This window comes from Bacillus rossius, chromosome 10 (genome assembly GCF_032445375.1).
Source record: "Bacillus rossius redtenbacheri isolate Brsri chromosome 10, Brsri_v3, whole genome shotgun sequence".
In the NCBI taxonomy this organism is placed as follows: Eukaryota; Metazoa; Arthropoda; class Insecta; order Phasmatodea; family Bacillidae; genus Bacillus; species Bacillus rossius.
Window position 1 is genome coordinate 38,161,449 of NC_086337.1, and position 22,870 is coordinate 38,184,318.

General features: G+C 38.2%; 1 protein-coding gene across 2 annotated transcripts in view; it reads right to left on the bottom strand.

The window, feature by feature from the left end:
- The window catches only part of LOC134535996 (phosphofurin acidic cluster sorting protein 1), a 176,414-nt gene that overhangs the window by 7,209 nt on the left and 146,335 nt on the right, over window positions 1-22,870 (bottom strand). The window contains exons 9-18 of one of the 2 annotated variants that reach the window (XM_063375480.1): window positions 18,778-18,831; window positions 14,895-15,034; window positions 13,091-13,249; window positions 10,746-10,954; window positions 8,672-8,826; window positions 5,953-6,169; window positions 4,266-4,308; window positions 2,878-3,071; window positions 1,512-1,726; window positions 215-331 (exon numbers count right to left, since the gene is read on the bottom strand). In XM_063375480.1, the coding sequence (XP_063231550.1) occupies window positions 215-331; window positions 1,512-1,726; window positions 2,878-3,071; window positions 4,266-4,308; window positions 5,953-6,169; window positions 8,672-8,826; window positions 10,746-10,954; window positions 13,091-13,249; window positions 14,895-15,034; window positions 18,778-18,831 (1,503 nt within the window). The remainder of the gene's footprint in view (window positions 1-214; window positions 332-1,511; window positions 1,727-2,877; window positions 3,072-4,265; window positions 4,309-5,952; window positions 6,170-8,671; window positions 8,827-10,745; window positions 10,955-13,090; window positions 13,250-14,894; window positions 15,035-18,777; window positions 18,832-22,870) is intronic. The other variant, XM_063375481.1, reaches the window with a different exon arrangement.

Consider the following 22,870-nt stretch of genomic DNA (forward strand, 5'->3'; position numbering starts at 1 on the left):
ATTACAAAACAGCTTTAATAAAAATAAAAACAATAACACAGAAATCCTTCATTTTAAAAACCAAATTGTAATAAAAATAAAACCATAAAATCTTGTCTCTTATCGATTACCAACCTTTTCCGTTATACTTTGACGCCGTCACCTTGACTTAACTACCGGCTGTAAAGACATTGTTTCATTGGTAAAACTTGAGAAATGAAACAAAGATACAAACCCTTTAGAGGAATGTTGTGAGTTTTTGCAGAACAGATCAGTCTTGACACGGTGTCCACCATCAGACTCTTTGGTTCAGACTCGCGCTCCTTCTCTTTCTTCTTGCCCAGCCTCATGACTGCACACACATCAGCAACAGTTATGTAGGTTTCCATTTCCACCACTCTTGAGCAGTGCATAAACTCTTTCAAACACGCTACACATACCAAGCACATTTTAAACTGGTGCATACACAGCACCTGACAGATTGGTGAACTACGAAACCACCCTTACACAAGGGCGAGGTGTTAGCGTGTAACTTACAAACACAGTAAACGGTCTTAAATCCACCATTCTAAGAATGTTCAGGTCCGTGGCAATGCTGAATTAGCGATTTTGCCAGATTACCTTACATCAATACAGTTTTAATAGGAACATATAATAAATATTAATATAGAATACAATGGTATTTAAAAACAGTCATAATAAGATGCCCTATATAAAGAAAAATTGAGATGAACAGATATCTTCATCAAAAAATTCTGAAAGAATTTGCCCGTAATATATGGAATGTGAAATGTAACCAGCTAGAAAACAGGAAACACTAAACTGAAATGAAAAATGACTAACGATAAACCCTTAAGTGAACTAAAAACGAGTGCCAAGGTCTACAGTCAACCGTCTGAATCCACCCGAAAAACAATCAGAACCTGAGTGGCTGGATTGGCGACATATTACAGAATGCCAGATTACAGATCTTTTCACTGCACAAGCACTTACTACTACCTTTGAATATATATACTGTATAGAAGTCGCGAGTGGATAGGATTTACTCTACGTTTTTCAGGAGCGTATGATGAGCAGCTTGGGAACTTCACCGCTGCAGGGCACTGCCGTAACGCCCTGTATCGTCTTAGGTTGTTATTTGGATGTTAGAGCACAGCACTGTCGCCCGTTGTCATTTCCCCGCACCCCCCACCCAACATTCACTGCAGCTCAAGGTCGTTCAACAGGAGTTTGTGCGTCACAAAACTGTAGGGATTAGAGGTGGGGTAGAGGGTGGGTGGTGGACAACACATGTTTGAGGGAGGGTGGGGAAGGGGTGTTTGAAGAGTTCAACACTTGTCCGCTAGGGACCACCACAAGTCGATGCCCTAGAAATGGTGGCGATTGCGGCAGTGAATTAACCAACTACCTCAAACCGCATTAGAAATTTTAACCTGGGCTGGCGACTTCTATACAGTATATATATTCAAAGCTACTACTTGCTGTGCTTGTTCAAGAACAGAAACAACGGTCACTGCGAGCGCGACACATACTCTTCTGCTTCTTCTCCTTGGTGGAGTAGCTGATGACAAAGTACTGGGACGGCTGCTCCCCCGGCAACGCCAGCCTCTGCACCTGCAGCGAGCGGAAGCTGTTCTTCACCGTCGACTTGGCCGAGTCCAGCTTGGAGCTCTTCTCGAGGGGCGGGCGGCCGGGGCCCTGCCAGTAGTCCAGCTGCAGTTCCAAGGGCTCGCTCAGGGACTGCTCCCTGCAGGCACGCACACACGCCGTGTTCCCCTCCGCCCACACACTCCCGGGGACTCGGGCGAAAACTAGTCACGTACCGATGCAATCACTTCAGTACCTCCATCCCCATCTGGATTTTTAGTTTCCAAACTGATATTTAAAAACAGATAAACATGAACGAAATACAATTTCATCCGTTCGAGTGTCGCCCATATTTTCTATCTACCCGTTTAAAATACATAGTTCTGTAGGCATCTTTTACTCCAATTTTTCTGTAATTTAAAGTTATATTTGAACGATGTGTCTGTTAATTAGTCAAAGTCATTACGTGTTTAATGCTATGCACAAATTTTGTGCAATAAAATTTTTTTTTGCCAATTACAAAAAAAAAAAAAACAATTTTTTTAGTAAATTATTTTATCAAGGCATTACACACACACACACTTACAAATATACAATTTCTGGAGACTTGCACCGTAGTCATTTACAAAAACACATTGAATTAGTTTTGCATCGGTTATTGGTAGGCCTGTGCGAATATTCAAATTTTGGAATATGAATACGAATAGTTTATTATTATTATTATTATTATTATTATTATTATTATTATTATTCAATTCAACCTTGAATACTAATCTAATACATTGAAATAACGAATATTTGTTTGCTTATAAATATTTGACATAGCATACCTCATAAGTTTGTCGTCTACCAGCGTTCACTGTTAAGGTTAAGTGTCTTGTGTAATATTTTTTTGATGTTTTAATGGGAATTCATTATAAAAAACATGTACAATAAGCTAAGTTTTAAACATGCAACAAATATTCGAAGAATATTTTTACTACTCTCTCACTTAACACTGATAGAAAAATCACGCGAAAAATTGAAAACATGGCATATTTGTTACCTTTCCAACTTGACAAGCAAACATTATTTGTATTCATTTCGTAACATTTAGCGATAAAAAATAATAATAAGATAACCATGGATTAAAACACCCCAAGACATACACATTCAATTGCGATGGTCATGAAAAGAAGTGAACGCTATAGTTTCTATATTATATATATATATCCCAGTCATGTAAAATAACAAATCCGACCGGACACTCAAGAAACGACTGCTGAATCTAGATGAGATTGGGTTCAGGCACAGGTGGAGAAAGCGACATACTTGATGACGGAGCTGGCGTAGGCGCTGTTCACGTTGGGGGAGCTGGGCGGGGTGACGCGGTCCTTCTTCTCAGACGCCCCTCCGCCCCCCAGCGACGGGGGAGACCCGCTCAGCGCGGGCATCGCGCCCTCCTTCCCCTCGTCCATGTCCACGGAGGCAGACGCCGGTGTCTCCGGCGAGCCCAGCCGCACCTCCTGCACAGACCCACCAACTGTTTCATAAATCTATCCCAGTTTTTTTTTTGATTTTGCCTAACAATATTGCTTCATTACTACCTTTGAATATATATACTGTATAGAAGTCACGAGTGGATAGGATTTACTCTACATTTTTCAGAAGCGTATGATGAGCAGCTTGGGAACTTCACCGCTGCAGTGCGCTGCAGTAACGCCCTGTATCGTCTTAGTTGTTATTTACATGTTAGAGCGCAGCACTGTCGCCCGCTGTCATTCCCCGCACCCCCCCCCCCATCATTCACTGCAGCTCAAGGTCGTTCAACGGGAGGGGGAAGGGGTGTTTGAAGAGTTCGACACTTGTCCGCTAGGGACCACCACAAGTCGATGCCCTAGAGATGGTGGCGATTGCGGCGGTGAATTAACCAACTACCTCAAAACCGTATTAGAAATTTTAACCTGGGCTGGCGACTTCTATACAGTATATATATTCAAAGTTACTACTTAACTCATTTCATTGCAGGGAATGTAGAATATCACACCCACGAAAGTGTGAGTTTAACCCCTACAAGTAAGAAGCTGCGTAAGTAAACTATGTCTCCGATTAAGATATAGTGATACCAGTTAATAACACATAAAAATGTTAATTTCATCAGTGATTGAAAGTAGCAGTCACGTTATCGGAAATTGGGCGCCATTGCATACCCTTGAAAATATTAAGAGTCTAACATCAAACCTGCAAAGTTGGTTATCATTTTACTCCCACAACACGTCAACTTGTGAACCAAAAATAAATTTTGTTTATATGCAGTCACATGTTTCACACAGGAAACATATTGACATAACTATCACACAACTTGTAGATAAAACTAAGAAATCTTTAGGTATTTTTGGTTTTACATAAAGATATCCCTTTCTTTTTAAAATTTGGTGCATTAGCTCCTGCAAAAAAATACCTACTCAATGTTTCTAAAAACGTAACACACCATTACGTACCATAGGAAGATGTCTTAATTGTACAATTTATCAGTGGGATATATAATTTTAAAACTTGCTTACTCGTTCCCACTTCTGCTTGCTATACTGGTCATCAAAAGCAAAACATTTTTCAAGCATTTCTTCCAAAAACACAATATAATGGCCAATGGAAAAATAGGGACCCTTAAATTTGACTTTATAACAATACTGAATAGCATAGTATAATACTTTACTCACACAGATAAATGGCACGAACACTTGAGAAGACTCGTCATCAGAGCTGAAACAAAAATGTTTTTCTATTGTGATACACAAGGCATAGTTGTTAAACGCAAACATAACAACATTTAACCAAGAATGTGCGTTGGTGCAAAGCAATGTTTTGCTTGGTTTTATGATGTATTGTCCCAAATATTAGTCAAAAATTTTCCCCTCAATTTATGAAGAAAAATGCACACCTAACTTAGCAAGCATTTCAAAAACTGCAAGAAAACATGTATGCATATGGTATGCATACCTTAAAAACATATCTTATTTTATCCTGCATATGGGAAATTTTCTGAAATTTTACAACAGTGCAAAATTCTTTTCATAATTAACACATTTGTAACGTACAAATTGATGAGTTGCAAGTTGTTTGTTCGCCAGGAATATGTTGCGAGCAGGGAAGAAAGTGCAACCGGTAGTAAAGAACTGAAGAGAATATAAGCTGTCGTGATGGCAATAATGATTGCGACTGTGATTGTTAAGTTGTTACGTCCAAGTTTCGAGTTTAAAGATTTAATTTAAAGAAGTATTTAAGTAATTTGTAAAATATTTTGTGTATAAATTTGTGTTTGAAGATGTGTAATCATGTGACAAGCAGGTTCAAGAAGTGCATTAGATTATTTTTAAGCAAGGTTTCTTTTTTTATGTTTTTAAATATACTACATTTTTCTCCAAATTTTAAATTTAAGAGCAATAGGTTGACTTGCAAGAGAGATGAATTATACAATTTGCACTGGAAAATGATAGTGAATGTAATGGGACAGTGGACAATGAGAAGTTTTATGGTGATTGTTTCAAGAAACCTGGTAATTAATAATGAAATACTGATAAGTGATAACTATATCTGGGAATATTGGGTCTTTACTTCTGGTAAAGGTAAATATTTACAGGATACTAGTAAATACTAAAATAATCCCAGTCATAACTGGACAGGGCCATTAAGAGGGAGCGGGAGAATAAAAAAAACGGGGGAGGGGATTGGATCCTGAGGCCCAGGCTCTGGGGAGGCTTGTTGGAGTTTAAAATTTTTTTTTTTAATGTTTGGATTTACCCTCATAGTACAAAATTCCCAAGTGTACATTGTATATAGGATTTACAGGAAACCTTAGAAGTACGCAATAAGTGCAGATCACGTTTACATTTATCGTCACAGTAGTGAAACAGTCTTAAGATTTTTTTTTTTTAAATTTTGGGGTTGAAATTTGTTGATTTCAATAATAGTGTCAGGGCCCAGGCATAATTATTCGCCCCTAGGCCCTTAGTTTCTCTCGACGGCCCTGCTTCTAGAATACAAGGACGTTCTTTTGGAACCCCCACATTACATCTGAAATACTACGCCAGCATCATCCTCCAAGCACGTACACTGGCACGACAACGCGGGAAGCCTACAACTCACGTAGTTTCGGTTCCCTGCAAGAATTTCCGAAGAGTTCCGAAGTTTTGCGTTTTGGTATTAACGCCACTTCAGCCGCTAAATCAGAAGTTTCCAATGAAAACAAGCATGTTGTGACTGACCTAACCTAACCCAACCCTTCAATTTTTTTTTTAATTTCAATTTTTGAGAGAGATCCGAAGTTGCACGCACGAACGTGGTAGGGAACCGAAACTACGCGAGTTGTAGGCTTCCCACAACAACGCACTCGTCTAGCGCACCGACCTCTTCTCCCTGTACGTGATCATGGCCTCTGCGATGGGCAGCTGCAGGGTGGCTCCCGCACCATGCAGGTACCGGTGGACGCGGTTCATCATCTCCTGGCAGTCCGTCTTCTGCGTCTCCGCACGCTCCAGCAGCTCCTTCCACGCGTCCACAGAGAACGCCGCCCCGTACACGCCGTCCACGCTCGCCAGGTAGCGCGCCAAGCAGTTGCTCGAACCTGGCGACAACAACGACGATTCCAGGGCAGTTCTTAGCGTTGGCGGCCGTTGTCTGCAACATCCCGAGTCGAACGACGTTCCGCAACACCTTGCAATGAACACCGTTAGGCTGCCTGACTGTCGCTCTTACGATGCTGACCGCGAAGTGCACAGCGAAACATTGGTTAACTCCAATACCACGATACAGCTTCAACCCAAAAGCCAGACATAGCCTCGACAACTGCTGTCTGCTTTCACACCTGTTAGAATTATGCTTAATCTCATCTTCACCTGTGTGACAAGAACAGCACAAATATTTTGTTGCTACATAATAATTAGTGCCAATGCAAATTTCACACCTGGAATAATACAAGAGAGAGAGTTCATCTGTCTAATTTTTGCGTAGCACAGAGAACCCGAGTCTAGAGCTGCGAAATTTGGTACTTAAGATTCTCCAGGGAGGTCTATATGCACCTTTAAGAGAATTTTTCAAAATTAAATTTAGTTGTCTTTGATTTACTTATTTATTTTTAGAAACTTTCAACTCTCACTATCCCATGTGAATAACGTGTATACTGCTGACTGATCACAGTATAATTAATCACAAATGGGTAACAAAGCAGCTTTAACAAAGTATATTTTGTGCTTTCATGTATGATGGAGCATTGCGATAGTGTCCTACCTGTAGTTCCATAGAAAAGTACTGGTGCATCAGCTAGTACACAACATAACATATTATAATTTTCGGTCCTAATAAAAACATTGCATGATAGTCTCTAGACATACTCTTGAAGAATTTCACCCACATAGTGTAATGCCATGTCTATAAAAAAATTCATGATTAGCAGTGGAGGGAGGAGAGAATATACACGTCTCTGAATTTTGTACTGGCCGGCTTATGTGTGATTCCTTTAATACTATTTGCTTGCTTAGCAAACTCATCCTCTCAAGTCCATGCTTTCGCAAGTTATCATACCCAGCAAACCTGGCAGTAGAACATTTCAATTACTTCTGTCAACAGGTAGGAAGAGACTGCAGGTAAGACTCACGTGCTAATTTGCTCAAGATATGCTACAAGCCCAGCATCAATGAGTGTCCCAGATCCAAGAAAACTATTCTGACCATTGCATACTAGAATGCTAACACACTAAGACATGCTACTTCCTCTCTATGATATGTCATTCACAATTCAAGATAACCACTAGGTGATTATTGTCCGCCAGTAATCAAAACCTAGAAGCTTCAACTGATAAGAAATGCATGGACTTCAGACTAGAATACAGTTTACAGAATATGTGAGTGTTCAGGAAATTAAACACCATATTTACCTGAATATAATGCTATGATTATGATTTTTATCAAAACCTGTGAAAACTGAAAGTGGTGGTTTCGTTATAATCACAAACTTGCATCTTGCCATTTGGAACAGCTTAGTTGAAAAACTACAGGTTATGCCTCTTAAGTGTGTCACTTATGCCTCTTTAGTCCGGGGCTTCCTGGCAAGACAGATGAGTGATGCAGGGTGAAGAATGGAGTTTGTGACTGGGTTTTTTCTAATTTTCTTCACTGTGGCTGCCCCTCCTCTCACCCTCCCATGCGACCAGACCGACCACCAGGTATCACCAAAATCTTTGATTTCTGAACTGCTGCCCCTTTTGAATTAGTAATAAAACACAGCTTTTTTTTTCTAACTGCCGCTTGGAGTTTCAAACGAACCCATGTAAGTCACTCTTCTGGTGAAAGTGGCACCAGAAAAGATCTAGTAAATATGGAATTAAATTAATAATTTTAATAACTTTCAAGTGCTATGTACTTGAAATGTGATTTCCAATCCACAATGTCTTTTTCATGAACTCGTAATCTTAAGAATTTAGGGTCGCATTATATTCAGAGTCGCATAAATCTCAATGTTTTCCCAAAAGAAATGTGTGTTTATGAGGCTATAAGGAATGTTGTTTTCAAATGAAACAAGTTACGAAAAAAAAAAAAATCAGCGACGCAGGAGCTTCCGGAAGTCGTGCGAACTGCTTCGCGACTCGAGCACACAGCAGTGTTGCCAACAGCGGTACTGTAATGCTTCGGGATCGTTCAAGTCGAGCCTTGGGTTGGTGGTGTTCTTTGTTTCAGCCCGACCGCAAATGCAAACAAAGAAACAGTTGCGAGTCCTAGCATCGCTATAGTACCAGCTCCTTGGCGCCGTTTTCCTTTTCCTCCTTTTTGTTATTTCGTTGCTCTTAGTAACACCTTACGATACCACTCACAAATAACAAAATGCTCAGGTTTTAAATTCCAAAGACCTTTTTTATTTTTATTCACAACGGAACACAAACCCAAGCTTCTTCATCACTCTCCACCACCATTGTTATATCGTTTTCAACCAACCAAAAAACAAAAACAAAAAAAAAACACATCGGGCCACACCAACTTTCTCAATCTAAATTCTCTTGCACCACACCTTCCAGGTACAAAAAAAACCACATAAAGAAAACCCTTAGTCCGGGAGTGCAAACACTTTACAGTACCTAGAGGCACGACGAGGAACTTGAGGTAGTTCTGCCAGTCGGGCGGCCGGAACGACAGGTGTTCAACGTACTGCCGCAGCACGCAGTTCACGAAGCCATCAGAGCCGGCCAGCAGCACCTTGATGGCGGGCGGGGGCTTCGCATTGCTGTTGCAGCTGCAGCACCAGGGTTTGCACTCACCAATCAAATAAGATAGCATAATGAGAAAAAACAAATTGTTTCAAGTGGTGCTTGAGGTAGTACATTACATATAATTCAAGTACATACATTAGAACATTGAAAAAAAAAAGATTGTTTCAGTAAACATATAAATTTTACTTTTAAAAAATTTCCTAAAATCTTAATCAGGGTAGTCAAGTCACATTGCATTTCGAACACTAAATTTTTTATTATTTTACTAACAACAACCTAATTGGTTTAAATTCTAATTTAAACTTAGTACTTCTGCTGAGCATAATAAAAGGTTAAAAGATCCCTTCACCTTCATATTTGTAAAGATTAACATCATTCACCTAAGAATATAGGTCACCTCTCTAGATAAGTGAAACAACCTTTATGGTCCTGCCTACCTGGGGACCTTGGAGGGTTTTTGCATGATTAATATTACTTGCCATTTAGCAAGCATTAGAAAGAGAAGAAAATAGTATACATGAAAAAATGAAAAGGTTTTTTTAACACTTTAAAAACTCTCAGAAACAATACCTATTCTACATAATTCAGTACTTCATTGGTGTTAACGCTATTTCTGAAACAGATTCTGGTGATACTGACTGACTCATTTTTTCTTTGATTTCTGAAGGACACAAACCATTCTGTGGGAAATGCTGCATCAACAAGATATTTTTCATAAAATAATAAACACATCAAAGATACAGCTTTGGGAGCAATACATAGTATGCTAAAATTTTCAGATTTAAATCAAGCATGTAACCAAGGGCAAAATTGCTTAATAGTATTAAAGATTAATCACTAAAAATATAGTTTTCCATAGCAACAATATAGACTTTATTTATTTTATATGAATAGGGTGTTATGTCACACAGTCCAGCAGAGAAGCTAAATGTTACAGGGCCTCCAAGACTGCAGTGGGCTGTAAAGCACTTCGGTTTCGACTCAGTGCAAAGTAACCTGAGTGATGCTGGAAAGCTGAGATGGAACTAGGGTATTCGGAACCAAGAACGATTTTCAGAACCGGGAATTTCAGTACTTAGTCTTCAACGGAACTGAGAATTCCCAGTACTTTCGGTATTAGGTAGTTTTTTTATTAATGATGCAGCAGTCGGTAATTGAAGTAGTAATAGTTTTGAACGATTAAACAAAAAAAGAAAAACATATGTGTTACAGCAAGCACAGCTACCAAGGACCCACGAGATGGTGGACCACAGACCGAAGATACAATACAAAACACATGTGCAAACTGCACAGTGAAACATTCATGGCCCTTAATACTGAATGGCTCATTTGCAAGTAACACTGTCGAAAACACGTGTCGTGGCCGACCAAAATAAAGCATCATTAAAGTTATCAAGAAAGAGCATTTAAATTGTTCAGAGTCAAATTACAACTTGGTGTTCTAAAAAAATCAACTGCTATACCGTGAAGATGGTGACTGCAATGTCGAACTGAAAAATCTGAGGTTATTTCGTTGAAACTTGCCGAGGCTAAAAAAAACCCAAGCCAAACCCCTTCGGAAAATAACTGCAAGCGCTCACAAACTTTAAAAAATGTTGAATAATTTTAACAAACACATGCGTGTGTGTATAGAAGCACACCTGGTCATTAAATAAACTATCAAAGTGGTAGTTTGTATCAATTTTTTGCTCTGCATTGCAGCAGGCATCTTCAGTAATGAGAAACCAGCCAATTTATAAACATTGAAAATGCCTGCTACAATGGAAGTACTATCTACCATTTTGACATGTCCAACCCTTGAAAGCCAAGAAAGTTTTCAAGACATGAGAACTGAAAGACTGCACCCTAATTCTACACCGGTCACACAATGATGGCCTTGAGTACAGAATAAATTAATTGGTCTACATCATGTGCTCAGCGTACAGGGAATGAGGCCACTCACAACTTGTGTATCTTGGCGACGAGGCAGGTGAAGACAGCCCGCACATCCGCGGGCCCCAGCGCGCCGACCACCTTGTGCTGCTTCTCCTGCAGCTTGGCAGCGAGCAATGAGCCCTGGGGATCCCCGCAGTTCACTAGCGTCAGGTGCTCCGGGATGGAGTCGTCAGGGGGCAGCACCCTCGCGAGCTGCTCCAGCACCACCTTGCGGGGCTGCGACCACACGCATACCAACCCCACTGCTGCAGTCCGCGATCCAGGATCACCGGGGAACTGACTCTATCCGGGGGCTGCGCCTCTCCACCTCTTCCCCCTTTCTGCTTATTTTCACAGGACCTGTGTGTGCGTGTGACGAGGGCGCAATCCCATACCAGTCATCATTGAGGGGACCTACAGATTAAGTGCCACATAACCCTAAAAATAACCATACACATTGTAAGATTGCGATTTGTTTGTTTCTCTTCCAAGAATTACATTTTTTTCAGCAAGCTCAATTTACCGTTCCAATAGATTTTTTAAGGTATTAACTGTACTGGTGATGACGATAGACACGAACTCGGCCAAGGACAAGGCCCATCGAGAGAAACTAAAGGCCCGGGAGCAAATCATTTGTCGGACTCCCCCCTCTCTATTTATGTAATGCACAAATTTTCAAACCCTACAATTAAAAAAATATATATAAAGACTGTAAACATGATCTGTATGCATCACATCACTTGTAAAGTTTCCAATGAATTCTATTATCAATTTACTTGTAACTTTTATCCTATCAAGGTAGACCCAACAATTAAAAATAATCTTGAAACTAAACCGAGGCCCCCCTCGTGCCCTGTCCCTCCCTCTCGACGGCCTTGCTAGGGAATTACAAAGTTTACATAATTTAATTAATGTGATATTGTTTTACTTTTTATTAAGAGTTCACGTAGCACTATATAATGTGGAATTTAGATAAGTGCAATTATGTCTTAGTTTCTTATCCCCTACGTCCCAGTTTTCAAGTAACAAAAATTATTGTGCGATGAAACTAACACCGGCCAGCCCCCATTCAGCGCACCCCTTTCCCCCACCAGAGGGACCAGACGTATCACTGGAGTCACTGCCCTCTCGCTCCACCGCTTTCTATGGGTAACCGACCACGTGGTGTAGTCCAGTCGACTCGCAGAAATGAAAGCATGCACGATTTTTAAACAGTTGTAATTATTATTTGAATTACTTTACGTGTGACAACACGGCCAATCAGGCCACATCTTTGCTACGAGGGAGTTTGAGTCTCATATTTTTCCAAAAGGGATGATATCACGCCTTAGGTCTGAATTTCACTCCAGGTCTGGATGCCTTCAAACCATCGATGCCCGAAAAATATTCCTGCTCACAACAGAATGAATAAACAAACTAATCAGGGCCTGTTGCAATGTTTTCCAGCTTTTTTAAAGATCAGAGCACACAAAAAATTAACGACTGTTGAAATTGATGACACTAATTATTTTAATTTTTGCACCATTTTGCACACAGCTTTTAAATTTACATATTTTTCTGAGTTTAAAATTTTTATAATTTTTATAATAATAGAAAACCAATTTTATTATAGTATCAATGATGGTTATGTTAAAAATTCAGGCAAAATATCAGTTACTAAATATATAGTATTTTTTGTTCACTTAAATCTTGTGCCACAGGCACACTAGTATGCCACGTCGCAGTGTTCGGGAAACCTGTTTCGACATCTCATCTACATCAGAGGGTCTCAGACATAGTAACGATATTATTAATGTATGGGCGGGGCGATACTTAAGTGCCTCTACAAAACCACATTAACTTTCTGCAACATCCATCCCAGTTTAAAAACTACGAAAGATCCAGGTTCAACCCCGCCCAACTTTTTCCTGATAAAAAATATCACACATATCATATTTAAAATTAAAAAGCAGTTAAAAACTTTTCGCAACTGGTATATGCCAAATGCTAAATGTTCAGCTGTTTAGAACCAAAATTCTTGTAATGTTGGTTTACTCTTCAATATAAGGATTTTTTATTTAATGCATAAATTCAATTACTCACATTATCCATATTACATTAATGACTTTCATGGTGACATGTATTATTTTTTTTTGCAGTAAAAGAATGTCATTGTTCTAAAGGAAAGTATTAAGCAGACACTGAAATTTGGATCTTTCAAAGTTGTTCCTGACATTTTTCCGGTTTTCACCGACCACTTTTCGATCACCTGATTTTCGCCGGGTTTTCAGGCAATTAGACAATTCATGTTTATTGCCAACCATCCGAACATCAACTGGCACACACTGGCACACAGTGCAGGGGACAGCCCACGAGGAGCGCCGAGCAACTCACCTCCGCCAGGATGGCGTCGCCCTGCACGGGGCTCGGCTGCCCGGACACCGGCTTCGTGTCCAGACTCAGCGTCTTCTCGGCCTGCTTCTTCAGCTTCAGGCCCGACGTGGTGCGGTCGCGGGCAAACAGGCGGCTCCTGCGCTCCCTCTCCCCGCCCTCCTGCCGAGCATCCCCACACAACACGCGTGACGAGGACACGCTGGGATTTCTCTGCACTCGGAATCTACAAGACTGCTGTCATGTATGTGAAGACATTCCATACTAACAACTCAAACTACTAAAATACAATTAATTAAAGTAAGTGCCATTACAATCAGGGGCGAATGCAGGGGAGGGGGGAAGATTTATACTCCCCTCCCCCACGCCGACCAAGATTCTAAAAAATAAAACATTCCCACCTACAAAAAGGTAAGAATTTGAAAGCAAACAGCAGGAAAAGTTGTTCCATCCTCCCCCTTCTTCCCTAGAAATGAAATTCTGCATATGCTCCTTGCTATAATGTCTAAATATCAACATTCCACTATTGCAAGTGTCAAGTACATACCGTAAGACATTGAGTCAATTCCAAGATTAAATGGCTGTTAATTACACTAAAAGCAAGGCTGGCTGAGAAATTGCAACTAGTGTAACTAGTTTAAAAAGTGTTGCTTTTCTATTAATATCATAAAATATAGCCAAGTTAAACAACTGTCAGGCAGAAGCAGGCTGCTAATTCTAAAAACTTCGCATGATGGGTAGCAAACACAAGCAATGAAATATGTTTTGCTTTCCCTTTCGTTCCTAATGGTAGAGTATCTTGCGTATGAACACAAATTCCACGGGGATTTTCTCCACAAAAATCTTCCTGTGTTACACGGGCGAAATCAATAAACTTCGGGCAAACTAATTCCCAAATGTAAGCTCCTTATAAATCAGAAACACAGTTAAAATATACAGTTACTTCATATTCCTTTCTCACACACATCTAAGTGTAAACCTGTTAAAATATTTAAGATTATACGAGAACTGCAGTTTAATGACTACCCTGACTTGATACTCGGGGTGTAACAATACAAAGGTGCACCGATTTGAACCTGCTGATAGATCTCTAGCGGCCCTGATGTGCTTTTGCCATAACTGCCACTGTGGCCGAGTGTTCAGATCACTTCTCTCCCGCCGGAGACCCAGGTTACTCCAGGAGGGGGGGTCCAACCAGGATTTTTCACGATTTGGAAACGTGGCGGACTTTTTAATGAGCTGGTGAGTTTTCTGGGGACACTACCACTTCCCTCACCCATTCATTTCATCAATGCTCGATTCTCACCTCATCACCCCTCGTCAATCTCTCCGAATGCCATCATTTCAACTTTGAATATATATACTGTATAGAAGTCGCGAGTGGATAGGATTTACTCTACGTTTTTCAGAAGCGTATGATGAGCAGCTTGGGAACTTCACCGCTGCAGTGCGCTGCCGTAACGCCCTGTATCGTCTTAGTTGTTATTTACACGTTAGAGCGCAGCACTGTCGCCAGTTGTCATTCCCCGCACCACCCACCAATCATTCACTGCAGCTCAAGGTCGTTCAACGGGAGGGGGAAGGGGTGTTTGAAGAGTTCGACACTTGTCCGCTAGGGACCACCACAAGTCGATGCCCTAGAGATGGTGGCGATTGTGGCGGTGAATTAACCAACTACCTCAAAACCATATTAGAAATTTTAACCTGGGCTGGCGACTTCTATACAGTATATATATTCAAAGATTTCAACGAGGCTTATACGTTAAATCATTTTTTAATTTTATTATTTAATCATTCACTCCCCCACCTTGCTCTTCTCCTCCGCGCTCTTGGGAGGGGACGACGCAGGCTGCGGGTCGCTGTGCTCGTGATCCGTCCAGTTCTCCGGGTGGGAGTCCGAGTCGCCCTTCTTCGAGCTCTCGTCACTCAGCCGCTCGTGGTTCTTCTCTGCAATCAGGCCAGGCACGCGAAGCTATTCATGACCCAATGTTTCGCAAGCACGCTTCACCAAGGGAGGCTACAAACCAGGCCACCTTCACAGTGCAAAAACAACGCTTTCCATTTCCAGTACGCCCACGGACATTATGTAAACACACCGCAACCTACCATCCACTCTGCTGGGCGCTAGTGTGTACGACTAACTCTAGATGTCTGCTGGTCATTCTGCTTAGACGTCTGCTAGTCATCCTGCTTCCCACAGTCATGACACTGTGATTGCATGTCCTCTCAGGCACTAAAGTGGTGTCCACATGTGAATAAAAAAAATATATTTTTTTTTGCTACTGTTCACGTCTGTACTACTGCAGAGTTGCATACATGGACCTATGTTTTACTAACAAAAACCACTTGTTTTGGCATTCCCCGCCATTAAACTTACCCCCCGAAATTCATTCTGTTTTATTTACCAAGCAGAAAAATTCGGAAAGCAATGAGAAAATTCACTTTGTGTAACAGATCATTCGAGAATTTAAGTTAGATTATCCCACAGAAATTTAAATTGTACTTTACAAAATGGCTTAACTATCAGGCAAAAGCAAACTGATGAAAAGACAAGCATTTTTCCAGCAGAATCGCCACTATGCTTTTTAGCTACAGCTGCCAGGAATTTGGGCAAAGGCAACCTGAGTCACAGCCAACCCTTGACAATGTTATAATTCTCTTGAAAACAAATTTTCTGAAATTCTAATCTCAAGACAAAAAACATCTAGTAAAGTTTTACGTATTACCAACAATGCAGCCAACAAAGCAGGAATAAGGTTCATGACAATAGTCAAAATGGTTTACGTGTAAAAGGATCGTGCAACGTGTGTTTTAAATTTTCTCCAACAAGTGTATAAACATTAAACTTCCTGTCCAAAAATTCTGCACATTTTGGTCCTAAATAATTTTGAAACATGCCACAAGCAGACTGATATGCCAAACAAGTGAAAGAGGCGGTGGGAAGTGCACATCACACATAGAATAATACATTCTCAACACCACCAACGAGAATAAGATGAATATTAAAAATGCAGTCTATCACTTCAAAAACTAAAAAAAGACAATAAGTGCACGATAGTGTATGAATACAGTGGAAAATCTGAGAGTGGGCATTATAGAACACTCAAAATAAATTGTTTAGTGTGCATTGAAAATTACTTTTATGCAAAATATATAGAAAACACTGCAGAAAGAACTTCCAAAATAATAATTCTAAAATAAATAAACAGAAACTAGATACTAACTATAAATACCAAACAAATAAAATTTTATCCACAAAATACTAAAATCATACTCACTAAAGTAAACGAAGAAGTGTCTCAAATAGCATACTACAGCAAAAAAAAAAAAAGTAGGTTTAAGGAACACAGAGCACTTCACATAAGCAAGATGTTAAAATACTATTAATTATGTTTGTATTTGTTTTTGTTGTTAATGATTTATTTCTTATTGTAATAATTGTATTTGTTTTAGTTTTGTCTTTTGGCTTGCGGGTGCGTCCATCTTTGTGGTTTGATTATGTGGTGGTGACCACCTTTGCCGTGCCTGGTCACATGCAGTGACCGTATCTCTTACGTACTTGTCCTGTTTTTGTTTCAGCTTGTTTTTTCCCCCCACCTGTTTTCCGTATTTTGCATTTCAGTTTTTTTTGTGTCCACCATTAAAGTTTCACAGCTATCAGTGGACATGTCACCAATAAAAAAAAAAATCTAGTCTTTGGCTTATGTCCACATGAATGAGGGTCATTAATGGTATTGGGAATAAGTCTGTTTGGACTCCGTCGTAGTAGGAAGTCATATGATTACGTTGTTCGAGATGCAAACAGTAAATATTTATAAATGTCAATGACTCCGAAATACTTTCACATCTAATCAGCAGTTACAGTTGCATAACTAGGTTACACACAATGATTTGATATTATTTGATTTAAGAACAAGGTACTGCACACACAGAGAACTATGACTTTGTACGAACAGTACATCACATATGCACCATGCATTCTTGATTGTGTTCTGTGAAGACCTTCTCCCAATCCAATATTTTCTTCAATAAATTTTTACTTTCACAAACTTATTTATTAAATTACTCTTTTTCTCATAAGTTTTATACATTTCTGGCTACTTGGCTTGTGATTTTACCAGTTGATACATTTTTGCTGTGCGCTCTGGTACTATTTCATAGAGTAAACATAATAGTACTAGATTATAGATAAGGGGATGAAGCCAAGAGGGGAGGGGAAAAATTATAGCAATATATTGTAAGGAAACATATTTTTTTGTCCACAACAAAGCACTGAGCAGATCTTATGAACGACACATTGGAAAGAATAAGTATTGTTGCTGTCTGGTGACTGTCCAATCTGTTTGGCTTCACTTTAATTTGGACATGGTCCATCTGGACTCTTCCAATACATTTGACTTTTTTGACGATTTTATATGTTACCTTGTGAAATCAGCATAACCTCCTTGCTTAGTTGCAAAGTGATGGCCATCAAAACATGAAAATCAATCTATACCAATATTAAAAAAAAAAAAACATTTAGAACTATATAAGCAGGTAATTGTTAATGAAACTGAAGAAAAATAAATATTAACATAAACAATATAATATGACACCACAACACAATACAAACTTTACATTTTAGATTTTAATTTACCACACAAAAGTTCTTGTTATTTATTTACATTTTGAACATACATATTTACCATTTTTAAAAAAACATACTTTAATCAAAAACACATGCTAAAACTTAGTAACCAATGAAAAAAAAAATCAGCATTAGCTAGGAATTAAGTGGAAGTGATATTTTATACTGATCGTGGTGTAAACAATCGAAGTGAGAGTAAATTACATTTACAGTTACACAATATAAATGAGAGGAACTAATTGTGCAATAAATTTTATTTATGTTTGGAAAGGTAAGTTGTGTTTACTCTTCCACCTTTGTTATTCCCACTGAATATGCATACATCTTTGCCGGTGGACATGCAAGCATTTTAGCTAGGGATGGCGCAGTCGAATCTCGAATCCAAAAAATCTCCATTATTCGTAAGATTCGGGATTCAAAGAAAAATATGGGAGTATAAATAGTAAATTAAAAAATTCAACACTGGCAAACTCTTAAGTTTACTATTTATCTTTGTACTTATTCTAATACCGTTCCCTATTCTTTTAATTTATATTTATAAGTAAATTAAATACATATCATGTACTTATTCGGAAAACACTTCGTTCATGAAACAAATATAAATGTATAGGTTGCTAAATTTAAGGACCCTAAAAAATAGCGGAACCGGAAATTTGCGGAAAAGACAATATTCTGCTGTTTTGAATTTTTTCCCAAAATTTCTCGAAAACTTTTTTTGGAAAACAAAGTTCTGGGTTAGTTAGTTTAAAACCAAAGGACGCAGAAAGACAGACACTGCACTCACTCAGAAGTCCAAATAGACAGCGGACAAAAACACCAAGTCTGACCAACTACTACCATTACAGCCGGCCTCCAATCCCACGTGACGGCGGGGAAACAAACGTAGCAAGTGCGGTGTTAGCGGGCCAGTGCACGGCTACAGAGGTTTACGTTTAGAGCAAACATACTGCGGCGTGAGTGCGGTGAGTGAGAGAGAGAGAGAGAAGCCAGCTAAATTGTTACAAGAGAGAGTGTGTGTGAGAGACAGAGAGAGAGAGAAACAGCAGACTGCAAGTTGGCTAACCTGGCAGCTGGTGACGGGCCTCAGGGTAGACACGCGCGTAGCCTTGCGGGCCGCCTGCACAACAACTACAGTCAACGACAAGCAAGAAAGGGAACATCCACCGAGCAGTGTGTGTGTGTGTGTGTACGCTGTGCGCATGCGTGGTCACTGGCCGGTCAACGGGCACTCAGACAAGCCAATTGAACACCGCTACTGAGAAAAATAGAATTTTTTTTTTTTTTTAAAATAAAATGTGTAGCAACTAAATTTCTTGTACTAAATATCACTGCAGTCAAATTGTTTTGGTTCTGCAAAAGAGTTTGGGAAAACATTTTCGAACAGCAGATGTGCCCGTCAGTAAAAAATAACCTAGCTCAAGTGTCCTAGAGAGCTGCAATTTTGGGTAAAAATCCATTTTCAAAAGAGTTATAATCAGTTTGCTGATGGTCAATTGGTAACTATTGCCACAGAACTTTCTGTGTTGTAATATAACTATAAGTGGTCTGCAAAAATTCAAAAAAATATTTTATATTCATGAATAATTTTATATTCAATTTGAGATTTCAAATTGAATAGTGTTTTTTTTAAATTATTTGTTACCAATTGATACAACTAGTACTACTAAATCACAAAATATTTAAGTGAAAAAAAAAAAAGCATTATTGAGAAAATTAAATTAGTTTCCTGCAACATTAAAAATTATTATGTAAGAAATAACCAATGATTATGATTTAATATTATTAAATATGATCTATTTTATGTGTATGGTCATTTTGACCAACAAAACAATTCCCTAACTTAAAAATTTACGGATTTAAAACAATCATCCTACAAATCCTACTAATATTATAAACGTGAAAGTTTGTAAGGATGGATGGATGTTTGTTTGTAACTCTTTCACGTAAAAACTACTGAATTAATTTGAATGAAATTTGGCCTACAGCTAGCTTATAACCTGGATTAACACATAGACCCCATATTAATATGAAATTCCATCCCTAAGGGAGTGAAAAAGTGATAATTTCATTTTATAACAGAAAAAATCATAGGTCATAGACATACAAATAGTGAGTGAGTGTCATTTCTCTATGTCTGACACACGATCATAAATATAGTAAGGTCTGGAAAATTAATATTTTTCTCCTTGGTGAGACCAGTCCGCTTAGAGGAGCTCGCAGCGGCTAGCAAAATAAAGGTGCTAATAACAGTTTTGTTCTTAACTTCGTCAATAGATAGAGTTGCCTTTAATTTTAAACGCACCATCGTTTGATGCGTTTGACATGTCTTTAATTTTCGTTTGTTTGTGCCGTATGCATTCCTATACCATTCATCCGATTGCAATGAAATTTTGGTGATTTGTTATGAGCATGCCCATGAAGGTTACTGAGACGGTATAACTATTTTTCAATAGTTGGAGCACGAATCGTGTCAAAAAATGTGTTTATTTCATTTGAGATAGAGCGAGGTATAGAGAATGAAATGGGTTAGATAAAGAGATATACCTATAGATGTATAGAGATATATAGAGACTTATATATAGAACATATAGAGATAGTGGGAAGTATATATGTAGATATAAAGAGATAAATAGAGATAGAGAGATACATAGATGTATATAGATGTAGATAGAGATAAATATATATAGAGAGATGGATAGATGATTTGTATATGTGGAACTACTTCAAACATATTACAAAACAAAACTGAATGAGGCATTGCAATGCAGGCCGAGCATTAGCTAGATAATGGAATATTTTCAATATTAGTAATCTCTTATTTTTCAGTTTTTCTCTATATTGCTTTATAAAATCTAAATTACATACAGACCAGGTAAATAACTATAAATTGGCAGAACAATGTCTGTCAGGATCTCAAAGTGATATAAATTAATTTTCACATTTGACATTCAAATTAAGAAGACAATTACTAACACCCTGTGTTCAGCCCAGGCAACACCGGGTATTGCAGCTAGTTTATAATTTTAGTGGGATTACTTTAATAATGCTTTGGACAAAGTTTTTTAACTGCAAAAAAAAATTACTGATATTACAAGATTTTTGATGTAAAAGTAAGATGAATTTTTGTGAGAAAATAAAAACATATTCTTACATTTATAAGTAAGATCTGTAGGCATACCAAACCACATACATGACAAAAGGGCCAGCTGATGAGAATATGAAGGCTTAGGGAACAAACAAGATATCAGCAGGCGAGAAGCCGATGAGAAGGAATGAAAGGAACAAAGGATATGCCAAGAATAAATGCCATTTCAGAAACAACTAAACATTACGATGTAAATGTCAGCAGACAAAAAAAGCCACAAGCAGAGAGAAAAACATTTAAAACTCCCAATTCAGCATTCTTAACAAAATGTTCAAAATATGTTCAACATTCTCTTTCATCTATTAGGAAGTATAGGTAATAAAAATAACCACACAAAAATCATAATTTAAGAAAGTTAATGATTATAGTGTATAATAAAGTATGCAAAAGAAAAAAGAACATAGTGAACCAACCAGTAAAATTTCCCACATGTTTGCAGGCTTAGAGAACAACTCTTTTGTAGCATTAAACTAAAAAGCTTCATAGAAATGATGCTAGAGATGCTGAAGTAGTAAAAATTATAATACTTTTAGTCTCCTATTCAGAAACTAACTGCAGATGGGTTGAGTGTGATTTAGTTAAAACTACAATTCAAAGTAATTATCTGTTTTCACATCCACCATTCACTGACAACAGAGGAGCGTTCATAAGTGAAAAGAGCATTATGCGTGTATTCCCTGAAAATACTTCTAAGAGCATGTATGTAGTTATGTTATTTCAACAAAATATAAATTGTATAATGTAGAGCCTTGTTCCAACCCCCCCCTCCCCCTTCCTAAACCAACCCCTTCCTTTTCACACACTGCTCGGATGAATATACAAACTACAGAAAAAAAGTTTCACACGCCCACAACATCGGTGTTGCAATTATTTAGTAATGCAACATGAAAGTTTGTTCATCCTCAGTCTGAAATGAGAGAACATCTGTATTTTTTATAATAGTAAAAAAAAGCATATATTAAGCATGAAAAAACAAAACTTTCGCTTACCACACAAAAATAAAATTTAAAATGATGCACAACATGCATTGGTCAAAACATTTTTTTCTCTTTCAAATCTAAAAATTATTTTGGCCATATTACATAGCATTTAAAATAACTTACTTTTTGATGTAAAACTGTTTTCCAAAAACAAACAAGCTAACAAACTTCTGAACATTCAAATCATTTACTTGGGATATTATTGTATGTCCACTTTTCTTAGTTTTGAGACATGAATATTTGGACACCATTTTATCATTTTACCTGTGTTGTTCATATTTAACAACAGCCAGTAATTCAAACTTTTAGTTTATTTGGAAGTACCAGGTTTTCAAACATGATAGCGATGCCCCTGATGTTAAATAAAACCCCAAAACCACAAACTAACCAAAAATTGACATACAACGTTTTTGCACTAAGCCACTGGAATGAGTTGAATATTATTAATCACAATACAAATTTTAATGCTGATATATGAAAATAGACTACGGTTATGTAGGTAAAATTTTTTTTAATACCACCCATTGATTCCAGCGTTACATATTTTTACAAGCACCATAATGTATGTGCATCATGAACACACTAGGAGGCTATCGAAAACAAGCACTCCATAGCGCAAAGAGAGTAAAGTGGATATGCAAACAGTAAAGGATCATACACACAATATGTTGGTCATTTACAAACTGATGACAACACCCAACATCACTAACATTGATACACTAAATATAACAACAAAATGCATACAATTAACTTACAAATCACTGTGAAAAAGTTCTTGCAATTATGTACTTTTAATTCCACATATATGCATGGGTAAAGATTACATGGCCATAGGGCCAAAATTATAGTTTATTTGGAACTCCAAATTTAAATGTTTAGTTAAGCATTTCAATTTAAATGATTCTCAACAAAGACACTTAACTAATACCATACATTAACATGCAGCTCAAAACCAAAGCAAGCTACAAAGCAAACAAATCCCTTTGAAAAAAGCAGTACTAAAAGCTAATGCATGATTCCAGCATTATAAT